The 19,306-nt window shown below is 38.1% G+C and overlaps 2 protein-coding genes across 3 annotated transcripts; one reads left to right on the forward strand and one right to left on the reverse strand.

The window, feature by feature from the left end:
• Positions 1 to 2,293: 2,293 nt before the first annotated feature.
• On the forward strand, positions 2,294 to 5,306 carry LOC107041320 (adhesive plaque matrix protein). Its single transcript, XM_015261818.1, has 3 exons — positions 2,294 to 2,331; positions 2,406 to 2,645; positions 4,620 to 5,306. The coding sequence occupies exons 1-3, from the start codon at positions 2,317 to 2,319 to the stop codon at positions 5,145 to 5,147; spliced, it is 783 nt and encodes a 260-aa protein (XP_015117304.1). The 5' UTR covers positions 2,294 to 2,316; the 3' UTR covers positions 5,148 to 5,306.
• A 763-nt stretch (positions 5,307 to 6,069) lies between these two features.
• LOC107040867 (zinc finger protein 13) lies at positions 6,070 to 18,859 on the reverse strand. 2 transcript variants are annotated; one of them, XM_015261145.1, is made up of 5 exons: positions 18,412 to 18,859; positions 18,018 to 18,176; positions 10,890 to 11,134; positions 8,648 to 9,217; positions 6,070 to 7,806 (listed from the first exon to the last, which is right to left on the reverse strand). In XM_015261145.1, the coding sequence occupies exons 1-5, from the start codon at positions 18,550 to 18,552 to the stop codon at positions 7,536 to 7,538; spliced, it is 1,386 nt and encodes a 461-aa protein (XP_015116631.1). In that variant the 5' UTR covers positions 18,553 to 18,859; the 3' UTR covers positions 6,070 to 7,535. The 2 variants fall into 2 exon arrangements, with proteins under 2 accessions (XP_015116631.1, XP_015116623.1); XM_015261137.1 differs by having other exon boundaries at positions 18,018 to 18,191.
• Positions 18,860 to 19,306: the final 447 nt, after the last annotated feature.

The raw sequence follows: 19,306 nt of genomic DNA on the forward strand, positions 1-19,306 counted from the left end.
TGCCGCTTGTTATACCGACTGAATAAAACATCGAGAAACACTGAATAGTTATTTTCATCACAAGGTCCACAAAGTATTTTCTGACGAATGTGGCTTTATTGGCCGAGCCGAAGGCGAGGCCTATAATCACATTCGTCAGAAAATACTTTGTGGACCTTGTGATGAATGTAATTTTTTGTCAGAAGGCCCGTAAACCGCGATCTAACCGAGCGAAGCGAGGATGGATATACCTTAATAACAAAATATGACACATAAACAAGGTTTGAGGGAAGCAGTTAGTGCATTGGCTAGGGAAATTATGGATTTCTATTGGAAATTGCATTATTTTTTCACCGAATCCATTCAAAAATTCCGCAGTTCTTCTGCACTTTTTTACTCATAAAAAGTATTTTATAGAAAAAATCAACAGAATGTGATCTTTCTAGATAAATTATTCCATTTAAATATTTTCTATAGAAATTTTTCCGTGGCTATTCTAAAATATTTTCTCTGGGTGTTTTTCCCACCACTCGCCGGGATATCGACAGGACGTGTGTCAGTCACGAGTAATTTAAAATCCATTCGGAACTATGTTACCAATGGAAAATCGGTACAAATAAAAAATGAACGAAGCAATAACAACGCTTAGAGTAATCACCGCATGTAATTTGTATTGGGAATTTACATTCGAATAATGAAAATGTGATCATTATAGAACAATGTTTTCTTTATTCCTGCAATTTAGTTCCATAGAGTATCGGGTAAATCCTTCCAATTTCTCTAGTTCTTGGTTATTTGTTACAAGAATCAGTTAAAGTGGGTAATTGATCACTTATCCCTCCAAATCCGGTAGAGGAATTACAGCCGCTTCCTGGAAAAACGCTAATTTATAATTTCATGGTTATTATGTAATTAGATAATTTGCATGAGAGGACCTGTTATGGTTTTCATTGTGCCACAGTTTTTCCGTGGTGGTTCAATATTCTCGGAGGGAAAGAATAACTGATTTTATGGATGAGAGAGGGAGGATTGAATGTTGTGAATAATTATTTCGATCGAATTGAGGAGAGAAAGTCCTTCACGATCGACTGAAGGTAAAGGATTGAGTAAGGAAATATCTTTCGATGGTATACTAGATTTCTGAAACAGTACACTGAGATAAAAACGACAAGGCTCTCGCACAAGTCTTACTTGTGCCAAGAAATAGTTTTTTGAAAATGATCAAAAAAGGATTTTTTGTGCCAAAGATGCATCTGTATAGATTTAGTAGTTAAAAAAAAATTGCATTCTCTGTACACGTAGGACTAGTATATTGTAGTACTAGTGCGTAAAGCGCACTTTTTCTAACGCACTTGTAAGAGCCGATTTTCCACCCCAGGGTTTTCTTTCACCCCTTGCACTGTGCAAGAGAAGGGATGCATTCCATGGAAGAAACCACGAAAGACTCTAGCCCGGATGAATACTTTGTCTATGTCCAAATTAGTATATTTCGATACGAGTGAGACAGAATTTCCTGTCTCACATGTTTCGAACAATAGTTTTCATCACGCTGTGACGAAAAGTGAACTTTTCGGCACGCTCTGCGTGCCTAAAAGTCCAATTTCCGCCACATTGTGATGAAAAATATTGTTCGTAACTCGTGAAAAAATGTTTTTTAGCTCGTGGGATTATATCACTCGCCTTCGGCTCGTGATATAAACCTCCCACTCGTCAAAAAACACTTTTTTGCACTCGTTACGAGATATACTATTTTGACAGTGATGTTACGTTCAGCGAGTGGGGAACTGTGCCTTTTTTCGTTTACTAGTAAACGACAAGACTTTTCGTTTACGAGTAAACGAAAAGGCACTTTTCGACACGAGGTGAACGTAGCAGCAGTGTAAAAAAAAATGTTTTTCACTTTTTCCCACTTTAGGTAAAAAAGCGCAGGACAAAACCCTTCAGATCAAGTCGCTAACTTGACCCAAGACCCAATTTTCGCCTCGGGATATGACCTGTAAGTAACCAACGTAGGAGTCCAACTGCATTGTAATCCCCCCATGCCAGCCGTCAGTCTCCTGCCCATAGATTTCTAAATCGCCCTGTCCCAAACACCTATTATCAGCTCCAAGGCGTGGTCATAGTCACCAGCAAGAAGAACAGGAAGGCGTATAGCAATCCGTCGAGATTCCGCGAGTGAATCGTGCGCGCGGGGGCTGTGCAATATCCAAGGCCCCTTGGCCCCCAGCATTAAAGATCCTGAGAAACTCGAGAACTCTGTCTCGCGACTATAAAATGCCCCACTCATCCATTCGATTCCACTTAGTCGTATACCATCCCGAGATCGGGATCGTCAAAATGCGGTTTGTGATTGTAAGTTGAGTATTATAATTCCACGAAAATCCGCTGAATTGTGTGACAAGTGGAGTGATGACCTTGTCTTTTAGATCTCATTGTCCCTGGTGTCTCTGTCAGTCGCTCAGCGGTCTCACGAGGCTGCGATTCTCTCGGACACGAGATATCTGTCTGGGGATGGGACCTTCGGTGCTTCTTACAAGCAGGAAGATGGGGTAGAGTTCAAGGAGGAGAGCGATGCCAATGGAGATCGAAAAGGATCCTATTCTTACGTAGATCCCAATGGGGTTCGCAGGACTGTTACATACACTGCTGGGAAAAATGGATTCCAGGTTCGTGATGAACTAAAGGTCATTGTCATTTTCCGTACTAATCTGTTGTAAATTTCCTAGCTATCAAATCTAATGAATATTTCACTATTATTTCACATGAATAATTTCACTAAAGACAGGACATACAGCGTTCCACATCTTGTGACGTCACAGGATATTGTTGGATAGGATTTTGGAGTAGGTAAGAGGGGAACCAGGACGATTCTCGTTAATAACAATTCAACCGTTTTTAATTCTTCTTTACTCCTCAACTTCTCCCAGCCATAACGGTCATCACAGCAGTTTAAACGAATTTATAAAAAGAAAGAACCATAACAAAATAGTTCTCTAATTCTAATTTATTCTAATTTTTGTCGGCACAGAGAGAATTGCTTTGTTAGGGTTCTCTCTTTTTGATAAACTAGAACAGCGAGCTTCGGGCGCGTATTGTTTTCCATGGGTGCCAGAATAGTAAAACCTTATCGTTTCTCTTTTTCATTAATTTTTATCTCGATACTAATGCAGGAAAAATGAGTGGTTTCAACCAAGTTTTTCGCAGTGAGAATTTAATTGTTGAATAATTTATTCGGAATCGTCATAATCCGCTTCGTCTTCTTCTTCGTTTCTTTTCTGCTTCTTGCGTTCTTTTTTTATTTTTGGGGATGTATTATGAACTATATACATACATGCCATCCTACATATTTTTTTTTACATGACTATATTAATTTTTTGCAATTGAAAAATATTAAAGTATAAGACATCTATATCCATATAGTATATATTATATAATATATACATATATGCCATCTTATATATGTATTTTTTTGAGTACCGAAATGCATTAATTGTTTTTATTGTTAAAAAAATTAGAGTACAAAACATATATGTGTACTATATATAGTATATAATACTTACTATGTATAGTAGGTCCAACGGACTTAAAAAATACTGAAAACAATACGGTTCCATAACTAGATCTCGTTTCTTAAGGGTTCCGCAACTGCGTCACTGACGGTATTCTCCATTAATTCAATTCATATTGTTATTGCATGAGAACGAACGCACTCACCCGGTAAAAAAAAATATTGATATTTTTTCAAACGTTCGAATCACGCGCCTGCGCGTGAGGGCGTGATTGCCCCGAAACTCATAATTTTCCGAATCATTTGTTCAAATAACTTTCTTATGAAATCTGAAAAAAATCTGAAACTTATACGTGTTCTCAAGAAAGATTTGATTTATCATCCACGAATTTTTCCTCAATAGTTTATTATTTTTTTGGCTGCCATGAAAATTTTCTTAATTGAGAGTGGAGTAACCTCGGAAGTTATAGCTGAAAGCGTTACAAAGACATCCAAATTTCATAATTTTTTTCTTGAAACTGAGATCTGAAGAAAATGTGCAAGAATTCTCAATGATGCAGCATACTTAGAAATTTCTCCCATGAATTTTCCAATCTTTCATCATTATTTTGACTTTTCAACCAAAACACCTTAAGGATGTTCCACACTCTTTCTGCCAAAATTCACGTTTTTTTAATTTTTCTGGCAAACTTATGATGGAATTGACGTGAAAAAATATAACGTTTTTGCGTTTTGTCATTATTTAATGACTGACGAAATTTTAAGGTGGTGCGAACATTTTCCTGCGTTTTCTCTAAACTTTTAAAAAGAATCACAAAACTAGAAAAAACGCATGAAAATTATCGCATCACTACGCAACTTCGTGAGCCATTGAAAAATGACAAACCACAAAATCGTTATATTTTTTCACGTCACTCCCATCGATAATTTGCCAGAGAAATGAAAACAGCGTCAATTTTGGCTAAAAGGGTGTCAAACATCCTTAACTCCGGCATTAATACACTCCGCCCATCCACACCGCAAACAGTGTGGGCCCGTTTGCATTTTTTTTGTGTGGATTCAGAGTCGACATGGACTCCGAATTTTTTACAGTGCAACGCATTGGAACTGATAAACTAATTTTATAAACCAGGCATCAGGTGACGGAATTCCGAAAGCACCCCCGCAAATTCCTCCCCAACCGGAATACGAGCCGCTGCCCGAGTACAATCCCCCGGATTACCGGCCGCCAGCGCGAGCATATCCGCAATACCATTCTCAACAGCCGGCGTATCAACCGCGGCCAACACCCCCTCCATCCTTCTTCCGTCAAGACTACGAGCAAAGATACGAGCGTCTATACCAACCGGAGCCGGTGTTTCGTCCGAGAATTCAATTCCCCGAGTACCAACCTGAGCCCCAGTACAGACCGACACCTCAATACAGACCGGAACCTCATTACAGGCCAGCACTTCAGTACAAGCCTGACCCCCAATACCGACCTGAGCCTCAGGTTAAACCAGACTCTTTCAAATATTCCTTCAGTTCTCCTCAGAGTCCAAGCCCTCGACCCCAATACAACGAAATCACCACTCCATCTCCTCGGAGATTCTACCCACCAGGTAAATTGGACTTCACGAGGACTCCCGATGGCTTCGCCTACTCATTCACCAAGAATTAATCCCATCGTCATCGTGTGAAATAACTTTACGATAAATACTGTAATTAAGTTAAACGATTTATTGAGTCGAGAATCCTCCTGTGAGCATGAGCTAAATAAAATTCTAATTAAACTCTTGATCCCTGATTAGATTATATTACTGGCCTTCGCGCAGGTGTAACGCACAATTTCTTTGAATAAAATGCAAGCAATTTCTCGTCCACCTTGGCCTTAAATCAATTTTCCCTGTAATTTATTCATAAATTTTTAAATCTCGCATCGGTAATTATGAGAGGAAGGGAATTAACAATGAAAGTATTATCATAATTATTTCAAGTATGTGGATATTGAATTAATGATGAACTCCACCCTGGAATACAATGCATACTTCCTGATATGGCGTATATTTTCAGTTAGAATCAAAGTGCACCTTTACTTTCATCTCGCAACCTTTCAGGCTCACCTCAGTGACGCAACCGTTGGATTTAAAACTATTGCATATCCTCTGTGGTTACATTTGAAATTGAGGTGAGTTGATGCGATGCTTTTGAGTATTACTCGGATTGAATTGAAGTGTTACGATTATTGTCGCTAGATAACAATAACGTGAAAAAAGCAGTTTTTTTTTCACGTGAAAGGAAGACGATTGATCATTTTTTAAAGAAAAATCTTCAATTGTGGAGGCGATTCATTTCTTTCTAAGTGGAGGAAAAAATTCCAGAAAAAGTACCGAGGTAGCACGGTAAAATGAGTTCATTTGGACGGACCCGGGAAAATTCCCGTGTCAGCATCGGAATTTCTACCATGCACTACCTGGATTTACCGTGAAATAGTATTTTTCCGAAGACTTTCAAACCTCACCGACATCCCACCTTAATTTTTAATCTGAAAAAATCAATTAATCAACCTTCAAGTGAGTGATTAAAATGACTGAAATTGAATATACATTTTACTATTATCTTTATTTATAAAGGTATAGGTTGAGTATACAGAATTTTTTTTAAAGTTCATAGTTTTTTGTTCATGATTATGGCAGTAACATACTGACTCTGAATATTTGATATTAACAGTATAAAAAGTATCGTCACTAATTTGAAATAAACAGTGGTATTTTGTGATAGCTGTGGATCAATCACAAGCTTCAACAAATAAAAAAATCAATATAAAAGAACTATAAAAAAACAAATATTGAACTTAGACACTATCTTACTCATATTTTGTGCCAGCTGTGCCTCCTGCGTCCGCTGAGTAACGTAAAATCTATCGGGAGAAAAAAAAAAGTATGATTTTTAAGTATTTGTAGAAGAGAAGGCACTATGCGTCTAAATAATTTCGCCCTTTTCATTTTTCCTTTCCAAGGAATTGAGAATTCAGCGTAAAATTTATTTGATTGCACATCCAAACGTCAATTTTCCCTTTCTCATATGTCCATGAATTTCGAATAAATCATCCCAAAAATCTCACTTTTATACTCTTGCTAAACGAAATAAAGAGAAGAAAACTCTCAATTCTTATCAAAAATATCATTTTTAGATCCTAACAGAGATCACTATTATGTGAAATTTTATATACACGAGATGATCCCCTCAATACGAGATTTTTAGCTCAAATGAAACTTAAAACAGAAACGAAAAATCCTTTCCACAACTAAAAATGAATTTAAGAAACTAAAAGTTCTAATCATATTCAGTCCTTTCAATTTGGCCAGTCCAACCAAAACCTGCGTAACTCAGGAGGCCACCAGTAGCTCTTACATTATCCATTAGACTTGAACCTTACATCTAGATATTTTTTTGTCAATTTTTAAAATGTTTTTTGTTTCCTCTTATCCCTAATCTCTTGATTTTTCTTAATTTACGAAGACAGAAGGAAGTAAGCGATGTCAAGCAAATTGCATTCGCTCTCATGATGTCCACGACTGAACAAACATCGCATAAATCAATGAGTGAGAGAAGCTTATTTATCGTTAGGAACGTTAGTCTATCTATTCCATTTCATACAATAATTAGATACTGATTTGACACTGTAGGAATGTCATGTTTATTGTCAAGAGAGTATCTAAAATTTGTTCATTAGTCATTTATTCATTCAATAACTTTCGATTTGAGACAAGAGATACACAGTACAGACACAGTCACATTCGCATTGGATTTTAATGAGAAACTAAACCATAAAATTCTTTAAAATTGTGGAATTACCAGTTCAACTTTCCCTGAGTGAACTTTGTGCCAGCACTGTGTATCCATTTACCCGTAAGTCATTGTCTTAAGATCGATCACAAGGTGCATCATGTTGCAATGCGAGATAGAATGGTCGTGTTTAATATTCATCATCCTTAGTAGAAAATACATTCTACTTGTATTATGGTAAGACACGAATCGATGGCAGATGATGATAGTAGGGAAAATTCTAGCTGCACAGACCCGAGGGATCTACCAAACCTCGGGCAATTAATTCGGCGGTCGCTGGATCCTGTTTCGAGTGTTGAGGTCCCTGTTGGCTCTGAGGTACATCGAAGTGTGAACGTACGTGGAACATGAATTCAGCTTTGTCGGTGAAGTCGGTGCGACACATTAGGCAAAAGTGTCGTTCTGATGCGTACGGCTGGGGTGGAGGTACGGAGCCAGGGAAGTAGGCTGCTGCGTGCTGAGGGGGTCCTGGGGACTCCACCAAGTGAGATCTGGAGAGAATGAATTTGAGAAATTAATTTTGCTTCTGAATGAAAGCACTGTACTTGTTAAATCCGAAATTTCCAATTTTTTGGGTCAGGTTAATTAATTTTGGCCTCAAGAGTTTGACTATATTATTTATATTATTAATATTTTTCGACATCAATTGGAAAAATAATTGTTTAAATAAAGCCTATTGCGATTTAAATATTCCTCTCAATGCCATCTTGACTGAGTTCGATCATAAAATTGATTGCAACATCTCGACCTCTTTGAATATTTAATTTGATGATTACTTCAATAACTAAAATTGGAGAGGGATATTAACGAACTGACGACTCAATAATTTAACGGTAATTATAATTTATGAATATAGATATCCCTGGTCTCATTGAAACAATTCAGCGAAATGAAACTACATAATTCAACAACAGATGTATGTTATTACTGAACGAATCGTAAGATATCCTCTCGAAAAAGAATTTCTCATTGAATTGCAATTTCGCTCCACGATTATTACCTTTTGTATAGTGAAATTTTCCACAATGCCCCAGATAATTGTTATCCAATTTTTCTCTCCGTGCATCTGTACGAAATTCATCTTCAAAATGGATGCAAAAAAATTCTACACAAACGTACGAGAGATTGTTTAAGGGAGGAGAAATTTTAATGTCATCTTAATCACATGTCAAAATGAAATAAATGAATAATAACTAAATAAATAACTAAGAGATTGACTCTTCGTCCATCAGAAGATATGTTCGACTCCAAAAATGCACACGAGAATGTAAATCTCCCAAAAATCGTATGAATTAATTGATAACCAGTTAAAGAAGATAGTTTAATATTCACTTTGCATGAAGAGCCCATTCCTCTCTCGTGAGCAGCACCCGACCGCAGAGTTCGCACGTCCAACTAACAGGTTCCTCCTTCAACTTATGATGAACCTCTTGTCTCGGTTGTTGAGATGGTTGCGGTGGCTGAGACTGTTGCTGCTGCTGCTGTTGCTGCTGATTAGCCTGATCATTACTAGGCGCTGAGGGTGTCGAGAGTGGCGTCACCCCCGGTCTATGTCGAAGTTTGTTCATGTGAATGACTAATTTGTCCCTCCGAGCAAATGCCTTTCCACATACTTCACACGAGTAGGGCTTTTCCCCAGTGTGTATACGCATGTGTATGACAAGTTTGTCTTTGCGTGCCAGACCTTTACCACAAACTGTACAAGCGAAGGCCTTTGTCGTTGGCTCACCAGTATTTGTTGCTTTTGATACTGATCCTGGTCGTGAGCTTGTGTTATTTGTTGTTCGCAGGGGCTGATTTATCGTTGGGGGACGATTATTTGGGAATTGTTGCTCGGTTGTGCCTGGAAATACTGGCATCACACCGCCGGGTCGAGCCATAGCTGCTGAATAATCGGGAGACCTGAGGAGATATTCGAAAACATCAGTACAAGATCGTAAATAATTGAACGATTGCACCAAATACCGACCTAAAATATTACCTCAGATTATTACAAAAGTACTATTCTTAGTTCCTCATCGTAAAATATAAGTACAATGAAAAAAAAGCAATGCTGCCCGAGTTCTATAACTCAATAATTGAGATATACAGCCGATTCAATTTTTTTCTCCTTCAAAATTAAATTTTTCAATTCGAATGATGCAGTACCATAATTCACAAAAAAAAATATCCGGAAATCTACAGAATTAGCGGAAGTATAGATTTGATAGTAAATTTTCTCAATTTTTCGAAAAAATATTGTCTTTTATGTTTCAATGAATTTCATCGTGAAAATCACGAAAAGAAAGTTTAAATCGTCCATTTCATGGTAATCCGCACATTTTATTCAATGTTTCAATTCAATTTAATTTTGTAACGGGTGAAAAAAAAATTCTGCATCATTCGAAATGAAAAATTTAGTTTTGAAGGAGCAAAAAAATTGAGTTATTATTGAGTTATAGAGTTCCAACAGCGCTCATTCTTCTCCTTTTCACTTATATTGTACGATGAGGAAATACAAATAATACCAAAAATGTAGAGGCATTATTTTAGGTCGGTATTTAGTGCAATCGCTCAATTAGAAACACTAAAGTCACATTTGGTTTAACTATTATTTATTCTTTAGTCATTCCACAGCTTTAAAAGGAGTAACCTTGTAGTACAAATAGTATAGCAGCATAAAAATGTAAGTAATAATTAGAAAAAAACTCTCTCTCAAGAGACAGGAGACGAAAAATTAGAATGCATTATGCTCAGTGGAAGGTGACAATCTTTCCGGATAATCGAACAATAAATGAAGAATCTAAATTCAGATATATAATCTTCGATTATGTTTTAATTGTATCCGGAATGAGGAGATTGCGTATCTGTTAAAATTTCGGAGAGGAAATCTTAGACATTTCTATTTCAATCTCTTCCACTTGAAGAAATGAACAGAATAAAAAGAATCGAGATGACATTCTTATTGCGTAACTATTTCTAATATTAGCAGTTTGGGACAAGAGATACAGCTGTCAAAACGACGCATTAAAGGTCTCTCGCCATTTTCCCTTGAACCCTCAGAAGGAAATGCAATCGACAATATTAAGATTAATTATTAAGATTATTGTTTATTGTTTTAGACATGAAACCAATTTTTGGTGAGATTCTGAATATTAATAAATTTGTTACGATTTGAATAGTGGAAAATTGATTGTTTATAAATGATTCATAGAAAATGCTCGTAATTTTCAAAAATTGCAATTTTTCAATTATTTCATCAATCTTCTTGCAAAAATAAGCTTTCTATTTTTTCACATTTTTAAAATGTTTCCTAAAAATCCAATATCGAGATTCAAATTCAGACCTGCAAAGTTTAAATAATAAAATCATTGTCAAATGTCCGGAAGCATAGGGTCAAAGGGGTCAAATGAAAGCTCTGATGTTCGACTACAAAAGTAAAAAAAATCATTGCACAGGATAAAAAATATCCAAAATACTAGGATATCCTTCGACCGTAATTCACCTCAAATAAAAAAAACGATACTACAGCTCTCGAAATCTTCCCCCGCGCCCGCACACCCCCGAAACACCGAGAAAAACCCCCAATGATTACCATGTTCCAATAGACCGCAGCACCCTGACCCCGTCATCATACCCCAGCCCATCGTCTGGCAGAGTAAACGTGGGATTAGGTGGTGGTGCTGAAGGTGGTCCAGGGCCCGCAAGTCTCGCCTGGGCAGCCTGCTGTGCCATGTGCTGCTGAACTGCCGCATGCGCCACTGCATGTGCCTCCACGTACGCAGACCGCTGCTGCTGCTGCTGCTGTTGTCCACTGCTCGACATCTTGTCCTTCTCACTCTACCCAACAACAAAGAACCCCAGTAAAACCACAACTATCAAAATAGCAATGGTTTTCCACCGCTAATCTCCACTCTCACGTCACCAATTACGAAATCACCAATCGTGTTTACATTCCCATTAATCCTCACCATCCATTCCGATAAGATAATAGCAAAACAATAACTAACAATTTATCATGAAAAATACATCTGTACATTTTAGAGGAGAGAGTTGCATCACGCGTGACACCACAAGCTATTTCATGTCCCATTACGGGGTTCACTTGCAGCAGTACTGCTCTCCCTCCCTCTCTCCCTCAATTTTCCTCCCACCCTGCCTTGCACAAAAGCCCCGCAGTGTTGAGAGTCTGCGAAAGTGACTACGGGCGATCGATGTCTCGAATCAAGCCGGCCGGAAATGGTCGTCTCAAGGGGGGGAGGAGGGGGAGGGCGAGGAGGAGGGGGCGGGAGGGAAAGGGAAGGGAGAAGGTGGAAGAGAAGGTGGTGGTGGTGTAAAAAAAAAAGAGGAATCATAAAAACCCATCGGCGTCTCCAACAAGAGGCAAACGATTTTTAAACATTCGAGCCACTTACTATTATATACAATTTCAGGGGGTACAAGTGTCCCTGGGATACAAATAAAACAACATACTTGGCCTTCGATCAATGCTGTCTGGATTCCAGTGTACGGGTCACACGATTATTCTCACACATTGAATTTTATCCTCACATTTTGCACAAATTCACGAGTTGTGAATTAATTCGGGGGAAATTTAACCGGTGAAGGAATATTATGTTAATTATGTTTGAGGAAATTTTGAGGGAATAATTGAATTTGGATTTTGTGTTTGACCAGTGTGGACAATAAAATTTGTGAAAATGACTAATAAAGGGAGTCGATGTTACCCGGAGGTGCACGGAATGGGCGATACAGCGAAACGTGGGACAAAGGGGAGCACAAAAAGAGCGTAAAAAAGGAGAAACTGAAGTTTTGTGGAAAGGAAAAAATGTCTCGCGAGCACTTGGAGCGGTTGGAGTTTAGTGAATTATCAGTGGATGAGACAGATAATCCACTCGAATGGTCGAACTGATGTTTAAGTGGAATGAGTGTTGGGGGGGGGGGGATTTTTTTTTCTCGGAGTGACACGGATGTGCACTCGAAAATACACAGTATACACAAGGAGGACACGCGGAATGCAGCGTGGCGGAGTCCGGAGAGGCGCGTTTCGACTGGCCGAAACGACGGAACACGAACGTGAGGGTCTGTAGAGGGAGGAGGAAGAGACACGACTAAAACGAATAGTAGATGGAGAAGAAGGAGATGAGGGAGAGGGAGAGATGAGGGAATATGGGAATGGACAGTGGGAGAGTGGAGGACGGAGTGACGGAGTGTTTGGGGGCAGATGTGGCTGTCTCACTCGCGAGGGCCGCGTGAAGGTCCTGCCACTGTGGACCTCACCTCGATACTACAAACCACCGACGTCTGGGGTAACGTCGCGGCATTCACCGCGGGATTGTGTGTGTGCGGGGTATGATCAGGAAATTCGAAGAGTTTTGAGATGCGAGGACACGGTGACGACTTTTTCGGGTAGAACTGCGGGACACCCGGGGGTTTGAAGCAGGCACCCACCAATCGCGTACTAGTGCGTCATTTTTTCTTTCATCCGTTGAATGTTATCAAGATGTATGGAAAATGCATTTTATACTCAATTTAAAGGCCCGGAACCCTCGCAGTACGACTATGGGGTGAATTCCGCGAAATTCTCATTAACATTCAATAATAATGACGCGATATATTTAAAAGGGATATGATACACTGTTAAAAATTTTTGTCTGAAATTTCCGGTACACTTTTTGGAAATTTTTATCGAATTTAATTACCACTGAAATTCCAAGGTATTTCGTCATTGAAAATTCAGAAATATATTTTTGAATTTTCAGGGCGGTGACACTAAATGCGATTTAGGGGGAAAAAATCATGAAAGTTCAGATTTCACTGAAAAGTCAATGTAATTTGGCACTGAATATTCATATTAGATTGTAAAATCAAATAAATTGAAATAAAATAAATAAATAAATAAATTGAATTGGATGCTACTTAAAATTCTGAAATTTTACTGAATTTTCAATGATGAAATTGCATGATTTTTCCCTCTAAATCGCATTTAGTGTTACTATCCTGACAATTAGTAGTCAAATGTCCATGAAATTTTTTTTTTCTAACAGTATTTGTAATTTCTGCAAGAAAAAATGTCACAATAGAGGAGAGTGGCGCAAAATTTAACAGTCAAAAACGATTGACGCAATTCAAGCAAAAAAAATTTTGTGTATTAAATATATTTTTTTATTAATTTTTTTTAATTCTTGGGAGTACTGATGAGAATAATAATTTTCCATTCAGTAGAATGGAAAAGTATTGAGACGTTTTGACGGTGGAAGATTTTGTCAATGGATTAATTGAAAAGAAAATTAAACAGCAAAATCCAAAGTCCAGAGCAAGGGCCACCGGGAAATCCAGACGGGGAAAAAGGAAAATGTGACGCTGAATTTCAATCAAATGAAAAAAGAAATTGTAATCGGCCTAATCTAATCAATTGAATTATAAGACGAATAGAAAATTATTATTCTCATCATCTCATTCTCCCAATAATAAAAAAAGTTAACCAAAATTTAATAAAAACAATTTTTTTGTTGATTGAATTGCGTCGGATAGTCGTTTTTCGTCTGTTCCATTTTGCCCCACTCTGCCCTGCATGAATAAATATTCAAGGACATCAAATATGGCGAGATCCATTTCGATCTATTTTCACTAGTATCCGCGCCTTTTGGAACCATTGCGCCCTCTATAATTGACTCAAAATTACATTTTTACCATCTCTGAATATTACGAACTTGAGTAAAAAAAAAATAGACTCTAGTGCGCGATTGGTCGAACAGTCGATTTTCGAGCACTTTTCCGGGGGTGTCTGCGGCCGCTGGGAATGTCGTGGATCATGGAGTCACGGCCCCATGACCTTGACACTGACATTGGGATGCGCCCTTCGGCCCTTTGGGGATCTGCGAGGCAGGGAGGGAAAAATTGGGGCGGGAGATTTCGGGTTTTGCGGAGGGGGGAGTGGGGAGATTGTTTGGGGGAGGATTTTGGAGCGGGTTGAGTCATTTCGGAATTACGATGCACTGTTTGTAATTTTTTTATTCGTAGGAGCGGGGGCAAACGGACGTTCGTGATCGTTTTATATGGTACCTCTGTCTATAAACAGATATTGGGATTTCGAGGGGATAAAACGTTTCACGTTGTCCCAATTTCCTCCAACAGCTGAGGGAATTTCAATGTTGGGAATTTTAACTCAGTTGACAAGATAATTAATACTTTAATTAGGGACTTAATTTTGTTATTTTCCTAATTTTCCTCTATTCGATTTTTTAATTGGTATTCCTGAGTTGTTAATTAATCGTTGTTAACAATTTACAGATTTTCTACTTGAAATTTCAAGAATAAATTTGTAACAATGCAATAATGCAGAAAAGGCACTGAATATGTCAAAAAAATTTGAAGGGATTGTTTCATTAAAGTTTCGATACATTTGTATGAACGTTTCGTAAAATGAAGACGATTTTCCAATTCTCGAAATGACTAAAATGATTTCAGTAGCAAAGCGGTAAAACGATTGCAGTCAACTTAGCTCTTAGCTGAGTTTACCAGTATCTCCGAATCTAAGGGAGATAGCGAAATTTTCGTAATAACATTTTTCGTAGCTCTCAATGAGATCTACAAAAAAGGTAATACCAAAAATTTTGCTATCCGCCTTAGATTCCGAGATATTCATCAAAAACTGACAAATAGTCAAAATCGACTTGAAATGTTTTACCCCTTCACTCATTTATTCCTCCGCGACAACGCACATAATGAGCAGAAGCGATTCCCTATCAATACCCCCCCTCCCTCACCCCAACATCAATTCTCGCATGCCCACAACTTCTCCTAATGGCCCCTCATCAATAAAAACAGCCCACAACGTCCCTTATTTCCAACAAAAATATTGACTTCTCGCCCCACCCCAACCGCTTATTTTTACCCGCCCTTATTGCTCTCATTTCGAAAAGGAAAAATCTCCACAAACTGGTTTTCTCTGGAGCAAGCGAGACCGAGAGAGACGGCGACAGTTGAAAAAACCTCGTTGTTTCCTACGTCACTAGCGCACCTGTGCGCCAGAAAGGGATCGAGCGATTGGGTGTCTTTGAAGAGGAATAAGGATGCAAGAGGGATTTCGGCTACATCCATGTATCCTTAAGGTATATCCCCAGACAATCGAACCCAAAAGTTAGTCTCTATAGATTTCCGGAAAAAATTCTAAATAACTCAATTTATCGCATTCTCATAAGTTATTGAGTTTTTTTATTCTCCTATGGTGTTGATGCAGGCCACAATAACTGTTTGAATCAAATAAGAAATTATTGGCTAATTATTTTTTTGCATCAAATGAAGAATGTTTTCACGAAATTTACATTCTTTAGAGTTGAATATCACAGAAACTATGTAGTACAAAATTTTACAAAAATTCATCGTATTCGGAATTTATCAATGTATCACGGATTAGTTTTTTAAGGGGAGACTACTATGAGTTGTAAAAGTCGCGAGCGAGTGGAAAAAAATAATTGTTTAGTTTTCGTTTACCTCGCAGACTCTTAAAATATTAAAAATAGTCCAGGGCCTCCAATTTTTGAGCTACAGAGGCGTTTCTTTGGAAAATTTTTGACAAAACATGTGCAACAATAATTACGAATTTGTTTTTTGAAATTCAGCTCCTAAAGAGCTAATTTCGGTATTTTTTAAATAAAAAATTGCACCATTCATGTAAAATAACCCGAAAAATGGTTCTGAAAGAATCGAGAGTATATTTTAAATATTTTAAGGATAATTTTTCTGCCTATTTTACATTAATGGCGCAAACTTTTACATTAAACAAAATGAAATTAGCCGTGTAGGAGTCGAATTCCAACAAACTAATTCGTAATTGTTATTATACACATTTTTTCAAAAATTTAGCAAAAAAAACTGTGTACGTTTCTGTAAAAATTTTGCGAAAAACTTTGTTGATCGACATTGAATAAATAAAAAAATATGGCCGTCATCCAGAAATTAGGGGTTTCGGCTGCATTCAACTATTTCTCAATTTAATTATTCTTTGTTTTGTTATATTCACTTCAAATAATTTTTTCTGCTGATTAAAACATTCTGATAGGTGTGGAAGCCATCATAATCCCATTTAGGCAATTCTTTTATTTTAGATCCTACATTGTTAGAAATTTTTAGAAATATCATGGAACATACGGTAGTAATTTTCATGAGAGTGACATTGAATTCGATTTAGGGGAAAAATGTTGATGAAATCTCAAAAATTTAGGTAAACTTCAAGAAAATTCATGAGTTTTCAGTGGCAATGAGACGTAAATTTCACCACTTGACTGAATTTCCAATGAAACAAATATTCAGAAACAAAAATGAGATAAATTCTCAATTTTTCCAAAATTTTCCTGATTTTTTCGAATTTTCGCGAAATAATTTAACTGAAAAACCAAGTAGTCTATTGATTTCCAGATAATTCGAACAATCAATCAATGAAATATTTGACATATCAATGACAAGATTACCTGCAATTTCAGCGGAAATTACACATGACAAATATTTCCGGGATTCGTCACGAAAAATTCAGACGCAAATTTTTAACATTGTACCGTGAAACTCGAATTTCCCTTAACCGTCTAGCAATTGGCCTCTTCACCCGTCTCCCCTCACATAAGTGCAGACGGAACCCCTTTGTCTATATCAAATCTTAGAATTGTGTTTTCTCCTACAATTATTTTCTACCCATGAAATTACTTTATCGACTCAATTATCGCATTGTTGAGTCAATGAAGTAGCTTAATGAATAAAAAATAATAATTGCAGGAGAAAACACAATTCTAAAGATTAATATAAACGCAGGGGTTGCGTTTCCCCTTAACACAGTACGAACCGTTGTCTCAAGCCGGAAAAATCGAGTTCGTGGGACCCACAGCCCCGTTTTATTTGGCCCGTGCTTCGGGAGTTCCAAGCCCGCATTTCATTATGTATCATCTCTAAAACTGTGCAGTACACCTAGTTATCATTTATTCCAATAAACCGGGGCCTAAAAAAGCAGACAATCTTGAGAAAAACATGTTTTCAAGGGATATATCCTCACAGTATCCGTGAGACTTACGAGCGCATTCACGACGAAAAAGAGAGAAGGAAGACGTCTGGGAGAGCGGACTAGAGGAGGATGCTGTTCGGCTAGACGTTGGAAAAAGAAAGGAGAGCTCAACTGACTTTCGCTTTCTGCATGCGACGACGCAGGGGAAACGACGCGCCGATCAATAAACGTCCTGACGCACCGATTACGATGCCCCCCTCCCCTCCACCCTGTTCTCGCGCCCCTCGTGCATTTGCGCTGTGTGAGGGTGGAATTATGGGGGAGGGAGGGGGGAACAGGGGGTGAGGATTTAATCATTTTTTTGCACTTCATAATGAATCTTCATTTGATTTAACTTGGAAGCAGAGTCAGAGGGTTTATTCAAACCTATTGATGGATTTTTTTTGTTCTGAGGGAGTTGGAGAACACGTGGAGGCTTTTTTTCATGTTTCGTGTATTTAAAGGGATTGCAAGGTCAGAATAAAAGAGGCAGGAGAGCAAGGGGAGGGGGAAGGGCGGGGGAGGGGAGGTGTACTGAGTTTTTGAAGTTTTGGAAAAAAGGGATTTATTTATTTTTCTTCAATGTCGATTTTTTTGGAGGAGTTGATGGGGAACTGGGAATTTTCTAGTTCGACGTACAAGAGCATTATCATACGTTTGAGTTTTTTGAAAATAGAGGGGTTTTCTTACCTGATTATTGACTGTTTGCGCTAGATGCTTTATACTCTCGGCGTAATTCTTTAATACGGACTCAGTTGTCATACAACTGACACGAAACTCGTAGAACATGTCCAATTTGTATACACATTTCTGGCATATGTTTTTTGGCAGTGCGTCCTCTTTAGTTATCTGCGAATCAGGAAACTTTTGGGTTAAATTATTAATTGTTGTTGAATAGCAGTGTGCGTTGATTGGTTGAATAGAGGATTTAGCTGATTTATTTATTTGTTCTGGAGGTGGTAGTGAGTTTGGAGTATCACAACAATCGGGCTATTTTCACGGTTTATTATTTGAATTGAGAATGAATGTTTTTTGGTGTTTATCTGTTTGGGTTTGGGGTAATATTATAATTATGAACACTTACCACAGAAGGTAGGCAGGAGCGTATTTTAAAAAGTAATTGTCTCTGTTCGCCCTCTTTATCGAATATTTGCAACTGATGATTACTCTTCAATGAACACAATCTGCACAATTCGGAAAAATTGAAATCTTCGTTCATTGCCATTGTCCAAAGTACTGGGATTAAATAATTATAACGTCCACCCCAACGAGAATAATCACAAAACAGAAAACGCCTGGAGATGAGAGGTTATGAACCGATACCCCCCAGGTCTGTGTAACACTGCATATATTCCTCGATTTATGCACAGCACAAAATTATTAAGGTCATTCGAACGTTTGTTTGCTACATTGGATGGTGTACAATTGTGTTTCATGGGTTAAATATTTACACTCATTATGACAACAATGCGAAACTCGTGGGGAGGTAAAAAAACGCTACAGTTTTGAACCGGAAGAGTTGAGCGTCGCCATTTTTAGAGTCTCTCTTCGGGCCAACCCCCATTTACCGGACGCAACGAATTTGTTTTGTTTGTGATACGTGTGTGTGTTTCGGAACGGACGAATTTTCACGGTCGTTGGGAGGCTCTGGCGGTGGCAGGGGAAACTAGGGCCAGAATTTTTCACCACTCGGTCAGTAAAATAAGACCCTGTCTTATCAGCCACTGTTTACTACTGGAAATCGCACGCGGTTTCACTCCAGAAAATTCAAATTTCGGTTTTTTGGGAGAACTAGCGCCAACTAGAGATGGGAGTGACAATATGACCGTCAATTACTACTGTCAGGACCGGTAATTACCGGAGAATCTGACCATATGGTCAGAAAAAATGACGACTCGACATAAGCATGAAATGACAGAATAAATTTTCACCGTCAATTTTCATCTGTATAGGTGACCTTCAATTTTCGAGCACAGTAA

The sequence above is a fragment of the Diachasma alloeum genome, unplaced genomic scaffold (genome assembly GCF_001412515.2).
Source record: "Diachasma alloeum isolate Michigan unplaced genomic scaffold, Dall2.0 Dall_scaffold_00179, whole genome shotgun sequence".
Taxonomy (NCBI): Eukaryota; Metazoa; Arthropoda; class Insecta; order Hymenoptera; family Braconidae; genus Diachasma; species Diachasma alloeum.

Coding starts and splice junctions, on each gene's coding strand:
- LOC107041320 (XM_015261818.1), top strand. Junction 2,646..4,619: donor CTGGGAAAAATGGATTCCAG/GTTCGTGATGAA, acceptor TTTATAAACCAG/GCATCAGGTGACGGAATTCC.
- LOC107040867 (XM_015261137.1), bottom strand. CDS start 18,552: ATGGCAATGAACGAAGATTTCAATTTTTCCGAATTGTGCAGATTGTGT. Junction 11,135..18,017: donor CGCAAACAGTCAATAATCAG/GTAAGAAAACCC, acceptor GTTGTTGGGTAG/AGTGAGAAGGACAAGATGTC. Junction 9,218..10,889: donor CTGCGGTCTATTGGAACATG/GTAATCATTGGG, acceptor ATATCTCCTCAG/GTCTCCCGATTATTCAGCAG.